The 22553-nt window shown below is 48.0% G+C and overlaps 1 protein-coding gene across 1 annotated transcript; it reads right to left on the reverse strand.

The window, feature by feature from the left end:
* Positions 1-22104: 22104 nt before the first annotated feature.
* Positions 22105-22455, reverse strand: KRP23_8299 (DEP domain-containing mTOR-interacting protein; the record flags this gene model as incomplete). The annotated part of the gene is made up of 1 exon (XM_067893720.1): positions 22105-22455. One exon carries the CDS (start codon positions 22453-22455, stop codon positions 22105-22107), a length of 351 nt encoding a protein of 116 aa, XP_067743224.1.
* Between the last annotated feature and the right edge of the window lie 98 nt (positions 22456-22553).

Below are 22553 nucleotides of genomic sequence, written 5' to 3' on the forward strand. Positions count from 1 at the left end.
TTAACATGCTTAACAGACGAAACGCTATTGTCCATAAATATACGCAATCGGAATGGATTAAAGGACCAGTGCCAAAGCCGATTAAATACAAAACTCGTTTTGTTAATCGATCAACTAATATAGAGCATCTAAGTTTATCTGAAAGACAGACATAAGAATCATGTTCCCATCATTCAACAGTCTAGCCGATCGTGAGCACAAGCGCATTGACCTTCTGGAGCGCGTTCAACGCCGTGTTCGTCAGGCTATTGTGAAGCGTGCCATGTACGCAGATGCAGCATGGGCAAGTGACGCTGACAAGACCATCACTCTGACCAAATCATCTACGGATAGTTCTGCTCAGACTGATGGAGATTTAAAAAAGCCAGCTAGTGTAGCTAGTTCTGCACAAACCAGTCAACCGGCTAGTGTAGATAGTTCTACTCAAATCAATCAGCCAGTACGAGAACCACAGGCGATCAAAGCAACTATAGAACCTGAAGTCAGATCTGCCTTAGACGATATTGTGCGAAATATCGAAACAAATGCTACAAGAGCTCAGACGGTAACTGAGCCTGTCAGTGAGAAGACCGAAGAACAACCATTTTCGGATCCCGAAGATGACCAAGAAATGTATCGACAGGCGATGATTGAGATATTTGCCAAATATCCTGTACTTAACAAACTGAATCTACACCCTTTCAATAGTACAGGAGTACGATTACTGAAATACACAATCCTATACGGAGATAAGATCTATACAAAAACAAAAAAGCGTGTGACTGTGCCTACCATTGACTGGGGAGAGACGTACGATTCAATCAAAGAGGTAATTAACTCAGATCCTCGCTTTCTCAAATACATAGCTGACCTTAAAAAAGCGAAATCAAATGTATTCATCGAAAATGATACAATAGAACCATTGAAAGTTTGGGAGAGTCTGATTGCAAAAAAAGAGACGACTGTCGAAGCCAACGGACAATGACGACTCTAATCGTAGCAAACAACGATTAGAAGACAGTTTTGAAGTGGATGCAGCAACATCTACGACTGATGATGAAGAAGCTTGGAGGAGCAGACTGATTTCAACAATATCGGATAACAAGGATTTAATCGAGTCGAATGGTCTTAGTAAGAGTATTGTCCCAATTCTCAATACCACTGATCACAAAGGCAAAGCACCTATTGATAATGATGGCTATGTGTGGCTTCATGGATCTACGATTGCCGTGTTTGGTAAAGGTAGTAACAAAATACGACCAGCTGTAACGAAAAATGTAAATTGGGGATCAACACTAAGTGCTTTTTTCAAATTGGTCGAAAGTAGAGGTTTCAGTGTAAAAAGCTATGGTAACAACGAAACTACAAGATCAGCTAACTCATCATTCGAATCGGGTAATGATGATGAACGTCATGGTGTATTGAGCGGAATCAATGAAGATATGGATCAAAATCTTTCCAACGCTGATAATGATGCTAAACGCATTTTAAGTCGATATTATGAAGAATTATTAGCATCTAATACTCAGATTGCTTATAAACTGCATCCGGTTATTGATAGTAAGGATGGTGTTAAAATTCATCAAAGCTACTATTTCACAAATCCATCTGAACGGAAATTTTTCAATATCAAGTACAATATCAAAAATTCAAAGGGGAATACTGTAAATAAGGCAGTAACAGGGGAAGCATTAAGCAACTTGATGAAGAGCATTCGATGGATGGATACTTTCACTGCGTTAATGGATGGCTTACAGTATATGGAGAAGTTCTTTAATGGATTAGAGGTCAACACGGGAGAGGAAGCAAGTGGTGAAAAGAATTTATACACTAACCTAGCTATCCTCGATAAAGTTCTGCAGAATGTTACTAAATCGACTGAACGTACGTCCCGTGTGAAGCAACAGAGTATTGAACCATATGTATCTTTAAAGCAGCTACATGATGAATCTGAAGAAGCATTTCAGAGCTATGGTGAAGCGCTGAGAGTATATGATGAGGTCAAGGAAAAGGCTAAACATAGAAAAGGTAAAGCTATGAAATCAGCTTTAAAAGCTGCTACAGCCGCTATGAGAGCTACAAAGGCTATATACCTCGCTAAGGCTAAAGCGTATTCTATCCAATCTAAATTGGTGAATAAAGGGGATAGAACTGATTTAGATGGATTGGAAACGTCAGCAGACAAGAAGAATAGACGCAGAGAGGTTTCAAAAACTATGATAGATATGCTAGCTAATCTGAACATTGGAGACGATGGAGAAATGTCAGAAGAACAGAAGGTTAAATCTCAATTCTCACCTTTAACAAAACCGTCTGGACGTGGTCTTAAAGGTCGTGGCTTACGAGGAGCTGGCGCACGAACTGCAGAGTCTAAGAGTGTGTATCAGACAGGTATCAAGAGAGCGGGCAACGGTCGCTACAATCTCTACGACATCCAGGGTACGGCTCTAGCTAGCGCGTTCATTTACAAGCAGATTGGATCGAAGTATATTCGCATCCCTGAGCTAAACGATAACGTCCTATACATAGTGAGACCGTCGCGTGAGAAGATGGGTCCTAGAATCGACATCAGCAAGGGGCTGACGGAAGTGATCAAGGATTTGGTGTATAACCAGAGCATCAGTCAAGCCGCGTACGATAAGTTGTCTGTCGATGATCAGAAGCTGTTTAAGGAGGTCCTACGTATCATTCATATTCAGCATGCGTTTCGCGATGAGCTACCTGATCCATTAGCCTCTCTCAAAATGGAGTATGACAAGCTAAAGGGTGAGCTTATGCTTGGTAATGACAATCCTGACATCAGAAAGCAGCTTAAAATCGTTTGCGTAGATATGTACAGCAACAAGCTAATTGGTGATTCTGAATTTAAGGATATCATCTCTAGATTATTATAAGCAAGGTTAGAAATCTCAATTTCGTTGCTTGCGCCCCTCAATCTTCGATTTAATAAGAAACCATGTTAGTACTCAATACAAAGCAAATCACAAAAAATGGCGGTCTGTACAATCTACAGGCTGACCAAAACCTATCCGAGCTGAAGTCGATTATGAAGGATCTCATCGTTAAGGATGCACCATCGATTCATCGTGCTGCTACGTTCAGTACAGATAATTTAAAGACGACGTCTAATGCATCTACTCAGACGGAAGGAGGTCGTGTGTGGGCGTACGGACCACGAAAAAAGAAAGAGTCGAAGGTTAAGACCTTTGCGTTGTAACTCGTTAGAGCAACTCTAGCTCTTTTTTATGAAAACACTTGACATTGGTCTGGATGCCCAATACCGCGCTGCAGCTTTCTCCATGCGTATTAACCGCTTGTAGTAGTCTGGGAATTCACGCAAATGGTCACATACAACTTTCAACGCCTCTCTTGGGTTATTTGTATGTTCATGTCGGCAAGCGTACGGCACTGCTTCAAGCTTTGGTCGCGTCAACACATGGTGAGTCCAAGCCCTCAGCCAATGCAGGCGCTAGGGATGGCGAAGCACGCGCCTCCATCCCTGCCGGTGAAGGAGATGTTTACACCGCAGCGCTGGATTGGATCAGATGCACACTGCACGGACTCCAAGTGGGCGTTGACACACGCCCATGACTGTATGACCGCTGAGCCTGGACAAGGACACAGGAGAGGTCAGCTCGGCTCAGTTTGCCTGTTTGCATTTCATTCATTAATAAACTTTCCTCTTTGGAAACAAGCCCCGGGTAAACGCGACAGTTCAAATTCAATGTTCATCGCTTTACGTAAATGTGATGGAGAGACAACATCTAAATTGATGCTGAACTCATGAGCAAGTTCAATGATTTTAGCATTTGTCAGCTTCATACTATATTGGACTTAAGAGATTATACCCGGTTTAGTAAATCTACAATCTCCGCCCTCTGCTCCTCCACTTTAGCATTCAACTCCTGAATAGCTTTGCATAGAACGCTCGTAAGTGATGCAAGGTCGATACCCCAGCTATTGGTTGGAAGCCCGTTTTCGTTTAGATCATCATTATAACCGACTTCAACTGGTTCAGGTATGACTTCATGAAGCTCCTGAGCGATGAATCCGATTCGTGTTCGCAGGTTCTCTTGGATCATCTTGAACTGACGTGGTTTCATTTGCATAACTTCATTCAGACCATAAGGAAGCTCTACAATGTCTGTCTTTAGTCTCTGGTCGCTTGTATTTGTATAGGCCCCACCACGTAGGGGTACGTAGGCTGACCATGTATTTCCATTCGTTGCTGACACAATACCTACACGGATTGCACCAACAGTGACGTCAGACCCTATACCCCAGTATGATGCACTGCTCCAATTGCCAACATAAGATGCAATAGATGAACTGTTTCCAGCTACATACATTGATTGATTAACACGTGCCCATCCATTCACATATAACTCATTCGAGATGGTTCCTGGTGCTGCTCCGATGCCCACCTGTCCATTGGACTTAATCACTAATGTGTTATTTGTACCATAGCAGTCGAATGATACAGCATTGTTGTCTGATGCGGCTCCGGCATATGTATATTGCATAGTAAAACAGTTCTTAGATGATTCAGCCGCTCCTAAGCGAAACGCGCATGATCCACCGGTCAGTAGATTGATATTTTGAGCTCCTCCGATGCCTCCAAAACTAACATTTCCACCTTGACTGATTCGCATACGTTCAGCCATAGCTCCGGCCGCGGTAGATGTACTACTTCGTGTCTGAATGACCAAATCTGATCCAGCACATGTTCCATTGACTCTAACAGCAGCTATTGATACAGAAGGTGTAAATGCTGAGTTATTACCAATCGTGTATTGAGAATCATTGATGAAGGCAATTCCACTGAATGAACCATTTATATACATTGAAGCGAGAGTCATTTGGTGGTCGCTACAGAGCGAAGACGTACCATACATTGAGCCAGGATTGTATAGAACCTGTAGAGGCGAACCACCAACCGAATTTTGTACGTTAAGCCCGGTCAGTGTTCCTAATGATGTAATATTGCCTTGAGCGGCAGTTGTTAGCGTTCCCGATATACCTCCAGCTCCTGCCGATAGATAGTATGCGTAACATGTTGCAGTTCCAGATGCTGTGATACCATTGGGTGATGTAATTGATCCCGATGATGACATACCTCTGGCTCCAAGAGTGATGCCATACGTATTGATAGTATTCGTACTTGAAGTTGTTATCGAACCACTACTGATAGCTCCAGTCACAGTAAGAGATCCCAGAGTTCCAACAGATGTCATGGCTGTTTGAGAGGCAGTCTTGATTGAGCCGGTAAGTCCTCCGGTACCAGCGGTGATGCCGTACGCGCTAACTGTTCTTGTTCCTGATACAGAAATGGATCCTGATGATGACATGCCTCCAGCTCCAAGGTTTATGCCATACGTATTGACTGTATTCGTGCTTGAGGTTGTTATCGAACCGCTGCTGATGGCTCCAGTAACTGTTAGAGAGCCCAACGTTCCAACTGATGTGATTGCTGTCTGAGCAGCCGTTGAAAGAGTTCCTGTTAGTGTCGTAGCTGATAGTGAATCAACTTGTGTGTGCGAGGGGCTTGTTTGGGGTCGGGCGCGGAATGCAAAGTGCTGCCCTCCCTGCAGTTCGGAGAGGATGGAGCCGCTGGGCTCCACAGCCTCTCCTACGTCTGCACTGGATATTCTGCATACTAATTAAAGGTACTACCTGATTCCTATCCCTATTGGCTATCTCATCTGATACACTCACCCCTCCACTAGATACGCGTCCCTCCAGCAGCCATTCCCGAAAAAGAAGCGCGCGCAGTCGGATCGACAGGTGCGTCGCCGCTGCCGTCGGAGATTCGTCCGACCCTCTTCCTCTTCGCCTCTCTTGGCCTGGCTGTTGGGGGCTTGGATAGGTCTTCGTCGGCGATGGCGTCCCGCTCTGTTGCCCCTCCTGCTGCTGCTCCGGTGGCTGCTCAGCCTGCCGTGCTCGCTGTGCCTGGTGCGTCGCCGGAGGTGTCGCCTGGCGACCCTCCGTTCCCTGGCTCGCCCACCAGCTCGCCTCCACGCTCCGCCACGACCGCTGGGACTGGAGTGGAGCTCGATTCCGACGAGGAGGCTCTGTGGGAGGCCCTCGTCCTCGCTGGCCGTCCTGTCATGCAGACCATGCCCACCGCGCCCAGTAATGTAGCCATACCCGAGCTCTTCGACACCGTCGCTGTCCCGGCACCTCCAACTAATCTTCGAGAGCGAATCTTTGAGCTTCTAGTGGAGGGTTCCGACTACGACAGTGACAAGTTTGATGACTCCCAGCATGATGAGCAAAAGGAAGACATTCCAGCTGATCAGTGGCTTTTCGACAGCGACGATGATGACGATGACAGGCCAATGCTATCGCGCCTTCGTCGCGGCGATGAAACAGCTGCTTGGCATCCGCCGCTGCCGCCAGCTCCCGCTGTTCACCCCTCGAACGGTCAAGAGAACTTTTACGACCCAGAGGCTGAGTGGGACTACAGCAAACCGTGCGAGGTAGTACGGCTGCTAGATGTCCACGGAGAGGTTCCGCATCGTTGCTATCTCGTGGAGTGGAAATGTACGCCGCTCCAACTCTCGTGGGAGTGGATGGAGAAATTGGACAAGCCGTGGATTCGCGAAATGATGCAGCGCGTTGACGATTGGAAGGCATCCGGTTCCAAGCGCGTTTTTACGCGGGGGAACAAGAAGAAGCGTGACAATGCGTCAGCCGCTGGTACTTGTTTCATGGACGGTATCCGTATGGCGTTGTATTATCTTGGAGCGCCAGACTTGGTTACGATGGCAATGTGGGATGCCTTTGAAGTTATTCGACCATCGGACATTCAGTATGGCGTTTCTCGTGAAGATGCAACGGAGTTTTTCAAGGAGCTCCAGCGTCAGAGTGTTCCACTTAATCATGAAGATCTCCAACGGAATATTCTTTCCCAGTCTGCTGCCAATGTTGGAACGCTTCGGGGCGTGTTTGAAGATCTTGCACCAGGGGTCTATCTGACGAGTGCTGGAGAAGATGATCTTGGTCATTGCTTCGTTGTGGTTTCCTTCGGTCCAAACACAGCTCATCTTGTGCTTGACGGTTACAATGCAGCTAAAGATCCGCCGTTGACCGTTGTTCCTCTTGGACACCAAGAGTGGATTAAATACGTCAAGTGGATTTGCCGCGTGGGGCTACAGCCTGGATATCAGTGTCGTCACGGAAAGCGCAAGACGAGGACGCAGCGCAAGCGGGAGAAGCGCTTGAAGCTGCTTTTGCAACAAGCTCAGGGGATGTAATACGGGAATGCATGTAGGCCTTCGAGCCCCCCTTACGACTTGTTGGTTCGTCTTCGCTTTGATTTCCTTCGACTTGTTTCAAATTCGGCTATCAGATCAGGAATTTGCTGGAGATTCTCGACAGGCTCCCAGGTGGGTTCCTCTTCTCCCACCTACTCCACAAGAAATTGAGTCCGTCTTTTTCGAGTTCTCTTTCCCAGCAACCGTTTGACAAGTTGACCAATAGTACCGTCTGCGAGAACTACCTCATGAGGTCTCGACAATCGAGTTGGTTCTTGGTATGGTTTCAGTGAGCTCGTATTGAAGACTGGATGAAGCTTGTTGCCGGATTGAATATTCAATTCGTACGCGTGGTTGTGAATTCTGCGTATCACCTCGTAGGGTCCAATCCACTTTGGTCCCAACTTGGACGAGTTTGGCAAACCAGTATGCTTCGGGTCAAGATACTGCGTGCTGAGATAAACCAGGTCACCAACTTTGAAGACTTGTTCCTCTCGGTTGTAATCATACACGTCACGCATTCGCTCTTGCGCTTGAGCTAGTGTTTCACGACAGTACTGCAGGATTGCGGCTTGGCGTTCATGGAAGTTGACACCACGGCGACTTGCTGGTGTATTCCATAGTTGTTCCGCGGTCAGCGGCAACGGGTTTAGAGGAATATACCCGAGGTCTGCTTCGAAGGGTGCCATCTTTGTGCTGGAGTTCACGGTCGAGTTTACCGCAAACTCGGCATTCGCGAGATGCACGTCCCAATCGTCTTGCCATGGTCCCACGAAGCAACGCAGATACTCCTCCAAGGTCCGATTCATCCGTTCGGTTTGGCCATCACCCTGTGCTCGGTGAGCGACTGTCATCTTCAGGCTCGTTCCAATTGATTTGAAGACGTATTGCCAGAAAGAAGACACAAATTTACGGTCTCGATCAGAGATTATGCTTGTAGGCATTCCGTGAAGCTTCCAGATGTTCTCCATGAACAAACGAGCAACACCTTCAGCAGTTACCGTCTTGGTTGTTGGCACAAAATGACATCTCTTCGTCAAGCGATCCACGACAACCCAAATTGAATCCACTTTCCGTGCAGTACGGGGCAGGTCTGTTATGAAATCCATGGAGATTGATCGCCATCTCTCCTCAGGAATACTAAGCGGTTCCAACAGTCCGGGTGGCTTGGTCAGCCGAGGTTTATTTCTTCGACACGGCTCACAGTCAGCGATGAACTTCTGGATGGATTTGATCATCTTGGTCCAATACCAGTGACGTGACAGTGTGAGATATGTTCGCTCAGCACCTGGGTGTCCTCCGTAATTGGAGTCATGGCATTCGCTGATGATCTGTTGACGAACCTTGACCGAGTTTGGTACGACTACACGAGGTGTGTCATCGCTGGTTGTCTGATACCATAGCAGTCCACGATCTTCATGGTAACACCGATACTTCTTCCGGTGCTGACGGTCGACACGCTTGCTCGTACTTTCACGTCGCCTTCGGATAGCATCGAATATCGCTTGAGCTTCTCGATCTTTGGCGTACGCGGTTTTAATCGAATGGATTAGCTCGCTGTCCGTTGTGATCGCACTTATCTCAAGTCGGAATGAAGTATCATCGAAGCTGGTAACACTTAAGTCATGAAAGTACTTCGTCTCCGGCTGCAAATCTGGACGTCGACTCAGGGCGTCAGCAATTCCGTTTTGCGCTCCAGGCAGATACGAGAATTGTGGTTGGTATTCTGCGAGGATGTCGTACCACCGTGCCAACCGACGATTTGCCATCTTCTGAGTGAAAATCCCTTCCAGACTCTTGTGATCAGTTTCGATAACTGGAGGTTTATCCAAGCAGTAAATGCGGAAAGCTGCCAGCGCGTGCACAATCGCTAGAAGTTCTTGTTGCTGCGTTGGGTAGTTTAACTCCGCTGGTTTCATCTTTCGACTGGTATAGGCAATGGGTTGCTCGACACCGTCGACGACTTGGAATAGTACACCACCAACCGCGAACTTACTTGCATCGGTACGCAGGTGCATTGGTTTGCTGAAGTCCGGCAAGCGCAGTACTGGTGGATTACACAAGCGTCGCTTCAACTCCTTGAAGTTCTTCAGCTGCTCGTCGCTGAAGCGGATCTTGGAGTTACGCCTGTTCTTCTTCTTCAACAAAGCAAACATTGTGGCTGTCAACGATGCATATTCCGGACAGAAACGTTGTACGTAGCCTGTTAGGCCCAGAAAGCTGTGAAGCTCTTCTTGTGTCCGAGGCACCGGCCAGTTCTTGATGGTTTGGACCTTGTCGGGATCCATGCGAACACCATTGCGACCCACAAAGTCACCCAGACATGGTATCTCCTCCGCACAGAAGACACACTTGGCCAGTTTCACGTATAACTTATTGTCCCTCAAGATATCCAGCGTTTTCCGTAGAGCTTGCAGATGCTCTTGGACGTCACGAGACTTGGTGAAGATGTAAATGTCGTCGTAAAAAGATCTCGTTTCTTCCAAGCCTCGAAACAGTTTGGATGTCAAGCGGTGCATCGTTGCAGGAGCATTGCATACACCCATTGGCAACACGAGATATTCCCAGAGTCCATTCGGAGCTTGAAAAGCTGTGTACTTGATATCATCTTCCCGCAGACGAACTTGATAATACGCCGACATCAAGTCCATGGTGGAAAAGTAGTAAGCTCCAGCCATGACGTCCAGGATATCTTCCTTTCGAGTCATGGGAATGCTTTGACGAATAGTGTTGGTGTTCAGGTATCGATAATCATGGACGATACGCCATCCAACGGGTTTTCGGACACAAAATGTCGGAGCGGCATGTGGACTTATGCTGGGACGGATGAGTTTCTTCGAAACCATCTCCACGACCCATTTCACGATTTCTCGTTGCTGCTCCGGCGACTGTCGCCACTGTTGACGATACATGGCGAGATTGGGATCTTTCACATCGATCTGATGTTCGATCTTTCTCTTTTCTGGTAAACCTTCAGGTAGCTCCGGTCGGAATACGGTGTCCTTATATTCCTTCAGGAGATCATAGGCTGGGTTGTTTCGAAAACTGTCCCAGTCTGTCTCCAAGTATCGATGTGCCTTGGCACTGCCAACGTTATCAGGTTCATCGCGACGTTGCCGAGACTTGGCGACATCCTTGATTGTCTGATTCGACAGAACCAGCAAGAAATCAGGTTCGTCTGGAGTCTTGGTCTTGATCCTCAGGAACTTCCTCAGCTTCTTCCGCGATATGTACTTCGTTGTCACACCCGCAGAATCCACCACACCCATCGTGAACATCTTCTCGACGACGGTGTCTTTACCCCCTGTGCGATTTCCCTCCGTATCCACGGACACACGTTTATGTGAAGCCGACCTCGTGTCGCTTCGCTCCGCCAAGCCTTTATCAACTGGCTCGCGGTCGTGTTGCTCACAAGCAACTCTTTGGGTTCCCTTCTGCGCAGTTTCGCGTGCAAGTTCAAACACGGGCCTCACATCCGTTTCCAGCGCGGCGCCTCCGCGGGAATCAGGTCTTCTCGCCGATAGGCCTTTCGCCTCGACAGATCTCTGAAGCCCGGAGGCATTCACCGGTCCGCCTTCCTCGATGGGTCCGCTGATCTCGCTCGCATGCTCCACTCGTAGAGGTTGTTTTCTTGTTCCTTCGATTCTTCGAGCACTCCAATTGATATCCGGCTGCATGTCCTCGAAAAATGGTATCCCAAGGATGCAGTCGAACTCGTCAGGAATAGCATAGACGACAGCAACGCATTCGTATGCTTCGTCAAGTCCTGATACATGGATCGATAGATCCAGTAGCTCAAGCTCCGCTTCCATGATTTGGTCATCTCCTAGCTTCACACGAATGTTCTTCCCGCTGAACTTAGTCGTGCTGAGCTTGTTTTCGTCAACCCATCGTTTTGAAGCGTAAATGGTTGTTGCTCCGCTGTCGAGCAGGAGCTTTGACGTTGTGATAGTCTGACCCTTTACAGCAATGCTTCCATCAACTGAAAACAGTGGTCGCGACTTATACACAAGAGGGTTTTCACACAGAACATTGAGGCTGATATTCTCCAACGTTAATGTTCTGGTTTCGCTCTCGACCACGCCAGGACCCCCATTCACTGGCGCGGTTTGTCGTTTCCCTGCTTGGCTTGTTCGTTCTTCCAAGCGTAGCAGTCGGTCTTGACGTGGCCAGGCTTCTTGCAGAAGTAGCACGTGCGAGTCTCCTTGCTTTCCGACTTAGCTCTTGGTTTGAAGCGACCTTTTCCACGAAGCGGCCTCCCCTTAAAGCGTCGTGGTTGCTTCTCATTGTCGTCGCCAACGGTTTTCTTCTTGTCGGAGCGAATTTGACGATCACGCGCGTCTTCCACGAAGTGGGTTACCTCGTACTTGACCGCCAGGTCCATGGCGTCGCTCAGCGTCTCGGGGTTCTCAAGTTTGACGTAGCTGCGCGTCCGGGGCTTGAGACCGTTCGCGTAGTTCAAGACTTGGTCGAGAACGCTCATTCCTTCCACGCGGAAGATGAGTGCTGAGTAGTCGCCGTTGTACGTCTCGATGTCCGCCGTTTGCTTGAGGCGCTGAAGTCTCTCGCGGAGTACCGACTGGTAGTTCGACGCTTCGAAATGTTGGAGCACATGCTCACGGAAAATCCCCCACGTGTGCTCCTCGTTTCGAATTGTCGACGACCAGTGAAGAAACCAGCCGGATGCCGGCTTTTCCATCGCTGATCCAGCAATGCCTGGAAGGCGCGTGCTTGCATCTTCGATCGCGATGCCGTTGATTCGGCACGCGCTCTCGACTTGAAAGAGCCTCTTCCCCTCGCTTCCCAGTGAACTTGGGCAGATGGCTAGGGACCTTCGAGCGGTCCGCCATCGCTTGGGTAAGTCGATCGATCTCCGCACGAAGTTGGGCGTTCGTCAGAGGCATGGGCTTCCAAGGGGCTGGGACCAACAAGTGCTACCAGTGAATCAACTTGTGTGTGCGAGGGGCTTGTTTGGGGTCGGGCGCGGAATGCAAAGTGCTGCCCTCCCTGCAGTTCGGAGAGGATGGAGCCGCTGGGCTCCACAGCCTCTCCTACGTCTGCACTGGATATTCTGCATACTAATTAAAGGTACTACCTGATTCCTATCCCTATTGGCTATCTCATCTGATACAGATAGTGTCGCGGCCGAGATCGTTCCACTAGCTGTCAAACCAACCAAGCCAGATGTGATACTCCCTGTTGAGTTCAATATGAGTGTTTTACTGGTTTGAGCGACTCCTGGTGTTATAGATATCAGATATCCAGCCTCAGCGGCTCCGAGTGTGTTTGTACCTAAAATCAGATTCGTCATCGTTAGCGAAGTGATGCCTGATGTGATCGTACCGGTTGTCGATAGCACTAATGCTTTGCTGTTAAAGCCAGTTCCTGATGTGACACCTGCCACGAATGATAATCCGCTGAAGTCTAGAGTTGTCCCATTCTGCTTGTATGTAAGCGAGTTAATTGAACTGATGCCTGAGATAGAGCTATTGTTGTCTAACACCATCGCTACGCCCGGAGCAGCAAGCCCGGCTGTAATCCCTGTAATATAGCTTAATCGATAATCATCTCTGCTGAGGTATAATGTATGAGCAAATGCGTATGTTAGGTATCCTGAGCGGTCTAGTGAGAGGTAGAAACCAGGGTTGTAGACGCTTGAAATGAATATAGGAGGAGGATAATAGAAGCCTGACATTCTATCTAAGCTCTGCTCTATCTCTCAGCTTATATATAGTACGATCTAAAGATGAGTCTAGTTCCCAATTATGGGGCATCGCTGCCTAAGCAATATCGTAGCTCCTCAGTAGGCGACATTCCTGATTTAGGAATCAAAAAGCTGTTTAGGATGGTCATATTAGGCCCCAGTTACTCAGGTAAGAACAATCTCGTGATGCATATCCTTAAGCACTCACCTCATGTATTCGCACATCTCCATATCATCGCACGCAACCCCAATCAGGAGCTGTATGACTACCTGAAAGACAAATTGGAGGGGTTTGTGACATTCTATGACAATCCGCCGAACGTTGATGCTATCAGGCGTACTCCTGGTAATAAACCAGAGCTTGTGATCATAGACGACTACAGCAATGATAAGCTGCTCCAGAAGAATGTGTTCAGTCACTACATGACACGTGGTCGTCACCATAAGCTATCAACTACCTTTCTGAGTCATAGCTGGTTCGCAACAGACAAAATGATCAGACTCAATACAGAATACGTAGCGATCTTACGTGCGAATTCTCGTCGTGATCTAAAACTGCTAATGACTGATTTTAACATCGTCGGAGTTGATGAAAACGACATTGTCAGATACTACAATAAAGCTGTAGCGCGTGGAAAAGGCCAGATGTTGTTCATTGACTCTGTAAAGAGCCAATTACGCTACAACTTTGATCAGGTAATAAATACTGAGGATTAGTATCGATATTAGAATATACAATAACAATGGCCAGCTTCATCAAGCTAGATAGTACGAACCTTGTTCAGAACGGCTTAAACAATACGTTTAAGTATGATTTCGTTGGCTCTAGTGCTAATTTCAAAGACAATGAAATCGCTATCCAATCTATTAGCATGTATTGTAGCGATTTCAATATCGATTCTCTAGCGTTTGGTAATACTACATTTAAGATAGAAGTCCCTACAGCCACAACAACATCAACGATCAGTGTAACACTACAGGATGGATGGTATAGCTATGCTGATATCAATCGCTACATCCAAACTGCTCTTGTTAATGCTGGAGCGTATCTGATCAATGGGGCAACGAACGTCTTCTTCATTCAGATCGCTGAGAACTCTACCTATTACGCGTGTCAGCTTGATTGTTCTCCTACTCCAACCACTATTGGTACCTATACTCGTCCGGCAACAGGTTTGTACTCTGCTGGTGGTACTGGCTTGCCAACGACATCTCGTGTCCCTCGCTTGATCATTGACAATGCTGCTTTCGGTCAAGTGCTAGGATTCTCACTTGGGACGTATCCTTCGACCGCTCAAACGACTTCTACTACTCTACTGAGCAACACCATCCCTCAAGTGCATCCGACATCTACGTTCATTGTTCATTGTGATGTGATTCAGAACGACTATGTTGCTGCTGGTGATCTGTTGGCTGCGTTCGATCGTGGTGAATCTAGTATTGGTCAGCTAATCAAGTATCAACCAAGTAACTACGCTTGGGTGAAGGTCCATGATGGTGCTCGTGCGTCGATTACTGTTTCGATATGGAATCAGAATAACCAACCTGTTCATTTTAGGGATACGTCGTTCTCGATCATGCTTCTCATTAAGCCTCGTGACTACGTCAATAATAAGTAAAGCGTGATAAGTAAGGCTAGAACAGAAAAAAAGAGCTTATTTTTATGTCTAGAGATGCTCTATGGTGGAATTTATAAACGGAAAGATCCTCCAGTCTTACGCTTTTCACGTAATTTCGCCATGTGTGCTTTCGCTTCAGGCGATCCCTTCACGAAACGTGCTGACTTTGTTCTAGCTGGCGTTTTGATGCCTACACCATAGCGCCCCTTGACACCCGCTCGAACGGACTTGATCATATCAACATGCTCACGCTTGGTTGCTTTTTCAATGAGTTTGCGTTCTCCAAGATCAACTAGGTCAGTAATGATACCCTTCTGCTTTGCATAACGTAGCGCTTGCTTTGCTCTTGTCTTAACGTCGTTAAATGTCACGCGTCCGCCTTCTGTGTCAGAGTCAGAATCATATACGCCAACACCTGTGAGACCCTTGACTGCTGCTCGTGCGGGGATAGCTAATTCAGGTTGGCCAACGGCGGTTGCTAGTGCAGGGATAGCTACGTCCGCCGCCTTACTAAGTAGCCCGCTGTCTTTAGCGAACTTATAAGCACTCTTGATACCTCCCCAGATCTTACCCCAGATAGAGCCACCATGCATGCCACCCCCATTTAGGTGCTTGAATGGATATCCAATCTCCTTTTTAGTGATCTCTAATCGCGTACAGTTTCCGGCTTTACGTGCTCGTAAAGCTTTTGCGTATGACTCAGGATGCAAATGTAAAGTGGCTCCAGATCCAGAGAGCTCATCCTTAGTCAGTGATAGCTTTCCTGTCTTAAAGGCTCGCTAGAGCTTCGACTCAGGAATACTGCTTGAAACAGCTAACTCTTTGATCGCCATGGTAAGCTCTGCTCTATATATTCTGAATTATAGAACGATAACATTCAAATTAATGAATTGCTTCAGTAGATCAGGTCGTTTGTGCTGTTTAGCATACAGCCACAGCATGCACCATATACCGCAGAAATCGTCATGTGCTCCTTGAAACTGGAACTCGTTGTATTTACTGATTCCGTAAGTAGATGGCGGACCTTCTCCCATAGGATCCATATATTTACCATTATCAACGCAAGTCCAGTGTCCTACATCCATATTCGGCTTGCGAAGTAGTATCAGAAACGTGCCTTTCTTGGGTAATGGCTTTGTTATTTCACTTGACTCAAAGATATCATCCAACTGAACACCGATAAGCTTAGCTAACTCGATAAGGTCATGATCGCTCGTGACAGCCTTTACTAGCTGAGCCATTATTTAATTTCAAATCAACTATATTGAGTGTGATATAGTGCTTCTAACGATCCGTTATCATGAGCGATACTCAGCTAGCTGATCAGTTTCTCTACCAATCGTCGCTCAAAAGCGATCCGTCTGTCCGCTTGTCCTCGCGCAAACGTGTGCCATATGTTATCGATCTCAATCAGGGCTCATACGCTAATGGTATCATCACTATCGATGCCACTAGCCAGCTAAACGGTGCTGAGGGATTCGCCTGTCTTCGTGATGCATACATTACTCTGCCTTACAAGGTATCTATGCAAAACTCGCATGCAACACAGGCTCTAGTTGCTGTTGCTAACCGCTTCTCTGTCGGTCTCAAATGTGGTGCATTCAATGTCATTGATGCTATGAGTCTTGAGCTCAATGGTAAGTCAATTCTATCGATGACTGATTACAAGATGTTTGTAAATAACATTCGTGCTCAGGCTGAGACATCACCTGCATACGTTGAAAAGCATGGTGCTGAGGCTTTCTTATACCCTGATAACTCTGGCTCTATGCTATGGGGTTCAGCTACGGCATCGTCTGTGACAACTGCTGCTGGTACTCTATCAGGTGACGGCTACTGTAACAACACTGCTGATATTTCGTCTGCCCTAACTACCGCTTCAAACGGAGCTGGAGCACTTCCTGCTAATAAGGGGTTTGTTAAGCGATTACTCTCTAATCCTCCAACGATCAATACTGCTACAGCTGCCTCTGCTAATACTAACACGTATGGGTGGCCAACCATTGCTGCTGGTCCGTCCAAGACCATGGCGATGCAATTTGCTCGTGGGTGCTTCATCCCAGGCGCGAATGCTAATGCTGGCAGTATTGTTGGAACGTGGAACTATTTTCTCAAGATCAAACTGACTGATCTTCACCCGATCTTCAAAGAGCTTGATTTGATGGCTAATCCTCAGATTAAGTTGCGTTTCCGTGTTAATCAGGGTTCGTCTGTTATCAATCTTCCTTACGCTTCTACCACTAAGACGATGAATCTAGCTTCAACCACACTGTCCTCTGGTTTGGTATGTCCGATTATGGTCTCATCCGCTGCTTCCAACTCTCCAAATACTAGTGTCGTTCCTGCTGCTGCTAGCCAGATCTCAGTTGCTTGGGGCGCTATCACGAATTCGCTAGAGCCAACTGTAGATGGTTCTGTCTTCCCTTTTACTACTACGCGTCTATACGTCCCCTTTGTAGATCTCGAAAACCCTCAAGCAATCGTGTCTAAGCCGCTAAAGACGGTTCGTTACCTAGACTACTACGCGCAATGGTTTTACCAGCGAACTGGTAAGGGTGTGCTAACGACACAGGATTCGTCATCGTTTGATCTACAGCTATCAGCTTCGATTAAGAACGCTAAGTATGTAGCTCTTCTCCCATTTGCTGAGACTTCTGCTGGTAACTATGTTAGTACAACCGTTCAGCAGTTTCAATCACCGTTTGATTCAGCACCATGGACCGTTCAGCCTGGTTCGTCTATCCGTAACTTAAATGTTCGCATTGGTTCGCAGAAGGTTTTCGATATCTCGTACGATTACGATTTTCACGCATTTACGAATGAGTTTGCTAAACTGTCAGCTATCAATGGTGATCAGACCCCTGAGTTGTGCAATGGACTGATCGATTATCAGAAATGGAGTACCACGAACCGTGTTCTCGTAGCTGATGTCTCTCGCCTAACTGAGCGCGATGTACCTCAGAGTATTCAAGTAATGGGCCAGAATGTATCCTTCCAGGGTGTTAATATGCTTGTCATTGTCGCTTTTGAAAATGAACTGTCCTACGATCGTCTAACCGGTGAGGTCACAGATTATACCGCTAACTAAGTTGTAGGTGTTGCACAGGCCTCAAAATTATGTAATCCCCTTTATTAAGAGAAATCCTATCAACATAACTCTTAACTAAATAAAGCGTTTTAGTCTCAGAACAAGCGATTTGCTAAACCCATATATCAAACTTAACTCCATCTATGACTAAATGCAGAATTCCCCGTTTGAGTAGTGGGTGATACGTTATTGATTTGGTTGATCGTGACTTCCTCAGGTCATAAAACCCCATTGGATTTTTTTTTTTAAATTACTATATGGTTGAATATGACAATCTATCCGACTGTACTTTGAGTTTGTATTGAGCATAAAGGCCAATGGGAGCCAAGGTGGACAATTTAAACCAATCATTGTACATTATATCCCGTATTTTGGCCAATAGCATGACACGTATAAGGCAAGTCCTGTAGGCCAGCCGTTCCGACGTATTCGGTCGGAAACAGTCATCAAATATGTGTATCGTCTCTCAAAAGGCAAGTCAAAAGCATATCACTCGCATATTTGCCATCGCTCCGACCTGCAGGATGGGTTTGGATGAGCTAGCCCCTGGAAACACGAAGCGTGCCAAGGCAACTGCCGTGTCAGCATTCATGAGATTTTTGAAGTCTGAGGGTGTGACAGAGGAGTATGTACGTGTGTGTATTGAACGTGACGAGAGTGGGAAGTGCTTTGTGTCCGTAATGGACAAGTTTGGTATGCACCTTGCATTCATAGAGGGTAAGAAAGGCAAGCCACTATCACGGAACACTTCGATGCAGTACTATCGGCAAGCTAAACTTTGGCTGTTGGATCAGTTTCCACATCACCGAGCTGCACTGGAAGCACGGTTGCTCAAAATGGGGAAGACTCTAGACAATTTTTGTATGAAACGTGACGGTGGTGGCTTCATTAGCAAGGCACCACCATGTACAAAGGCTGACTTGAAACGAATGCTGGCGTACTTGTATGCTCATGCAAGCTGCTCTAATGACTACCAAGATGCTGCGCTGCTGTGTCTGCTGTGGCACCTGTTCGGGCGAGCTTCAGATCTCGCGCTCCTCCGCAAGCCCAATGTCTCCATCGACGCTGGAAACGTGCTCTTCGTGCGCTTCATTCGCATGAAGACATCCGAAGAGCAGGGCTTGTCGCTCTTCCCCGGAACTGACTTCACGACGTGCCCAATGCTCGCGATAGCATTGGCCCTGATGATGCAGACCGCTCCATCTCCCGACGTCATCGACAACCTGCCGGAGCTGCCTGGCCAAGCCGCGATCTCGCTTTCCCCAGATGTCCCGCTGCTCGAGATCCTCAATCATCCTACAGACACCACAGGTCTTGATGCACCGTCGACTGCTGGGGCGGAGACGACGCCCACCATCTACTCCCACGTGAACCGGGTGCTGAACCGAATTGCTGCAGCCGCAGGAGTCAAGGTTGCGCTGACGTCTCATTCCTTCAGACGCGGCGGTGCACAGCATGCCAATGGGAGCGGGGAGCTCACGGCGCGGTGGATTTTCGACAGAGGTGCCTGGAATATGAGCACAACAAACAAGGGATTCAACTACATCTTCAACACCAGCAAGGAAGATCACAAGGTTAGCAAGATACTCAGTGGACATAGCGCTGAGGCAAAGGTGTCGCTCCAAAACTTGACAACGTTCGACACACAAACTAGGGCGATGATCGCTAGCTTCCAGCGCCGTCTGTTCACAACCTGTCACCATCTCGAAACTACACGACACAACGTGAATCAAGCAGTTCTGGATGTGCTTACCTCGAGTGTGCTTCGGCACTATCCGCTGTTGAAAGACTTGAACGCTGAAGCACCTGCTGTCAAGCGCATTGAAGGCTGTGTAGCTGACACCGGCTGCTCGCTCTCTGAGTTACTGGCGTGGTCGTCGCATCTTGCAAGTCCAGAGCTAACCTGTGAAGACACCAAGTCACAAAGCACACACCAGCAACAGCAGACCGTGGTATCCAAGCAGCTGATGGAGCCAAGCGCAGAACAGAAGATCATCGACCACCAAGCGGCTGTCATTAATCATTTTATCCAGCACGTCAAGCGGCAAGATGCTCGCATGGATGCCCTCGAGGCTAAGCTAAACAACGATCCTAGCCATGCTACACGCAAACGACAAAAGCCAGACACCGACACAAGCGACATCAGTAACGTCAAGAAGAAACAGCGCAGATCAGCAGTGACTCACCTTCGCGCGACCTGGTACGCGTGGTACGCTCATGAACCACGGATGTGGCGGGCACCGATCTCAAAGCAGCAGAAGTCCGACGCCAAGCAACTTGTTGCGTACATGAAGCTTTTCTTGGAGGACGGATTTGTGCTTGATCCAACTGCACCGAACTATCGCGATCAGGTACTGTCGCTCGGAGCTCGCGCGGAGGAGTCTGTTCTCGCGTTCCTTGGTGAGCATAACATCAGCTCCCGTGGATCCGGAGCCGTCCTCAAGCACCTACGCATACTCCATCGTGCTGGAACACTCAACACCAATATTGGGCGCCACGAACAGCTTCTCCAGACACCTGCCATCCAAGACCCTGCCCCTGGTTACACGCAGAACATATTGGAACAGATTAATGCGTAAATACGCCAGCACTTTAAATTGCATAATACACGTTAGTTCACACACATGCACACACACACTGCTTCACAACGCAACACATGTACTGTCACACATCGACACATACTTCCACACATAGGCTCGCCCTCGCTGCCTTGCACCGGCCAATATGCTGTCGAACATTAGAAATACCTTAGGTGGGAATCGGACCCAACGACCATCCCTTTCGGGGGCTCTACCACTGAGCTACTAAGGTGGGGTTAGTACAACTCAGCGCAGGGTATACTCGTTGGAGTGCCCGAGGGAGCATTAACCAACTACAGTTCTTCGTGGCAGCGACAACCCTCTTCAGTGCACCGATGCTCGGCACACCTCCCTCAATTCATCCTCCAGGATGGTCACTCGGGCACTGACACGCGTCGACGAATTTGCGCAGGGCACGTGGGCTCAGTGCCATCAATTTCAAAACACGTATTTACCTTTTTACGAATATTTTTACAGGGTCACTCAACTTTTGTATTGCATACTATTTTCTATACATGGTCGGAAAGGTCGGAGGTCGGATATATTTTGGTATGGGTGTATATATAGATACACATAATAAAAAGTATGAGTTCAACTTTAACTTTTGGTAAGCATCGCGACAAGACCATCGAGGAGGTGTATGAATCTGATGTAGGTTATTGTAGGTGGCTAATTAATCAAAAGCAACTAATTGATGTTGATTCTGATATTGGTAAATATCTTGCTAGCAAATTTAGTAACGACGATGGGTCATATATGATGACATGGGGGCGTCACAAAAACAAAACCATTAACCAAATCAATGCAACTGATCCTAAGTATATCGAATGGTTGCGTAAGAATGATTATGTTAATGAAAAAATTCCTAAGCTTAAAGCTGCTCTAGATGAGTTGTAGGTGGATAGTTTTTTTTTGTATTTGAAATTTTGTGTCTGACGCATGTGGGGGTGGATTTGCTGTGTGCGGTGCTTGGAGGTGTGGAGGAGACCTCCTTCGCACCAGGATGTGGCTAGCGGTGGTGTGGCTGAAAGTGTATGCTGATGCTCAAGGATCGGTATCGACTGCTCTAGGCGGTAAAATACCGTCAGGAAAAAAACTGCCGGCGTAATGTGCCAAGTATTACTACTCTCGCAATGTGGCGCTTGCCGCTTTCTCCCAGTCCAGACGGGCTTTGGCGCGTGTGGCTCTCGAAGCGGCTTAGTGCCCCAGCGCAGCGTTCCGGGCTGCTTCGAGCGGTCTGCCTCACTCAACTTGGCAGCGCTCTCCGACTACTTTCCGGCTCGAAGCCTGACAAGATTATCGATGGCGGCTCAGCTCGACGAGCGTCATGGCGGCGAGGTCTGCCGCCTGGACTTGTCTTCTGGGCATATCCTCGGCGTCAAGAGAACTGCTCACGCACTGCGCTGCAATATGCAATCGTGGGTGTAACTTTTCGGCAATCGTGAGCCTATCCAACCTTTCGCGAGCATCTTTACGTTGGTTGATCTTACGGTGTGTGCTTGTCTTGGGCACCTCGACTCGAGGCCCGAGAGTATCCAGCAGATACCTCGTCCCCTCGCAGCGAGTGCAACGTAGCTCGTGGATTTCGGCGGCCTCTACATCGTTGTCAGCGAGCAGTCAGGTACTGTAGCCCTCTGCTCAAGGAGCGATTGTCGAGGCATCAGGCGCGCAGGAACCGCGTCCAGCCCATTAGTGCTTGTTCGAGACGACCGAGAGCTGCACCGGTCGGTTGCAAGGTCCCACCCAGCGATGCCACGATCAGGATAACCTCAACTACCGTTAGACCACTTTAGTCGAGTCGTAGGTGATCTCAAAGGCCACGAAGAAGCAGCTAAACTCGCGGATATATTGTAAAGACTTTAACTTCGACGCCATTTGCTCAGTAGGCGGCGGCAGATGTGAAGCGGTAGAACCGCTTGGAGTTGCACTCGAACTCAGCAGATCCGTCAACCTGCTCGATGAGCCCTCGCGTGAGAAGCGTCTGGCATTTGCGCACTGCCTCGCCCTCGTCCCTTGCCTGTTTGTGCTGCAGCATCCAGTCCACGGCTTCCACGCTCGTGAAGCAGTTGGCGAACTTCTTGAGAGGACTTCGATGGCGAGTGCCGATGGGCAGGCTCGCCTTCATGGTCGCGCACAGCGTTGCGGGGCTGAGCTCCTTGTCGTCGCAGTCCGCTCCTCTCGGCTTCACCGCTAGATCCGCCGTTGAAGACTTGGAGCACTGCGAGCCCATTGCAAAGCTTGGAACTGGTTCCTGCCCGGCGGAGTGGCTTCTAAGTAGTGAAGCCAACCACCCGTACGATACTCTCTGCGCTTGTCTGAACCGAACAA

The sequence above is a fragment of the Phytophthora ramorum genome (genome assembly GCF_020800215.1).
Source record: "Phytophthora ramorum isolate Pr-102 chromosome Unknown Phyram_PR-102_s0007, whole genome shotgun sequence".
Lineage (NCBI taxonomy): Eukaryota > Oomycota > Peronosporomycetes > Peronosporales > Peronosporaceae > Phytophthora > Phytophthora ramorum.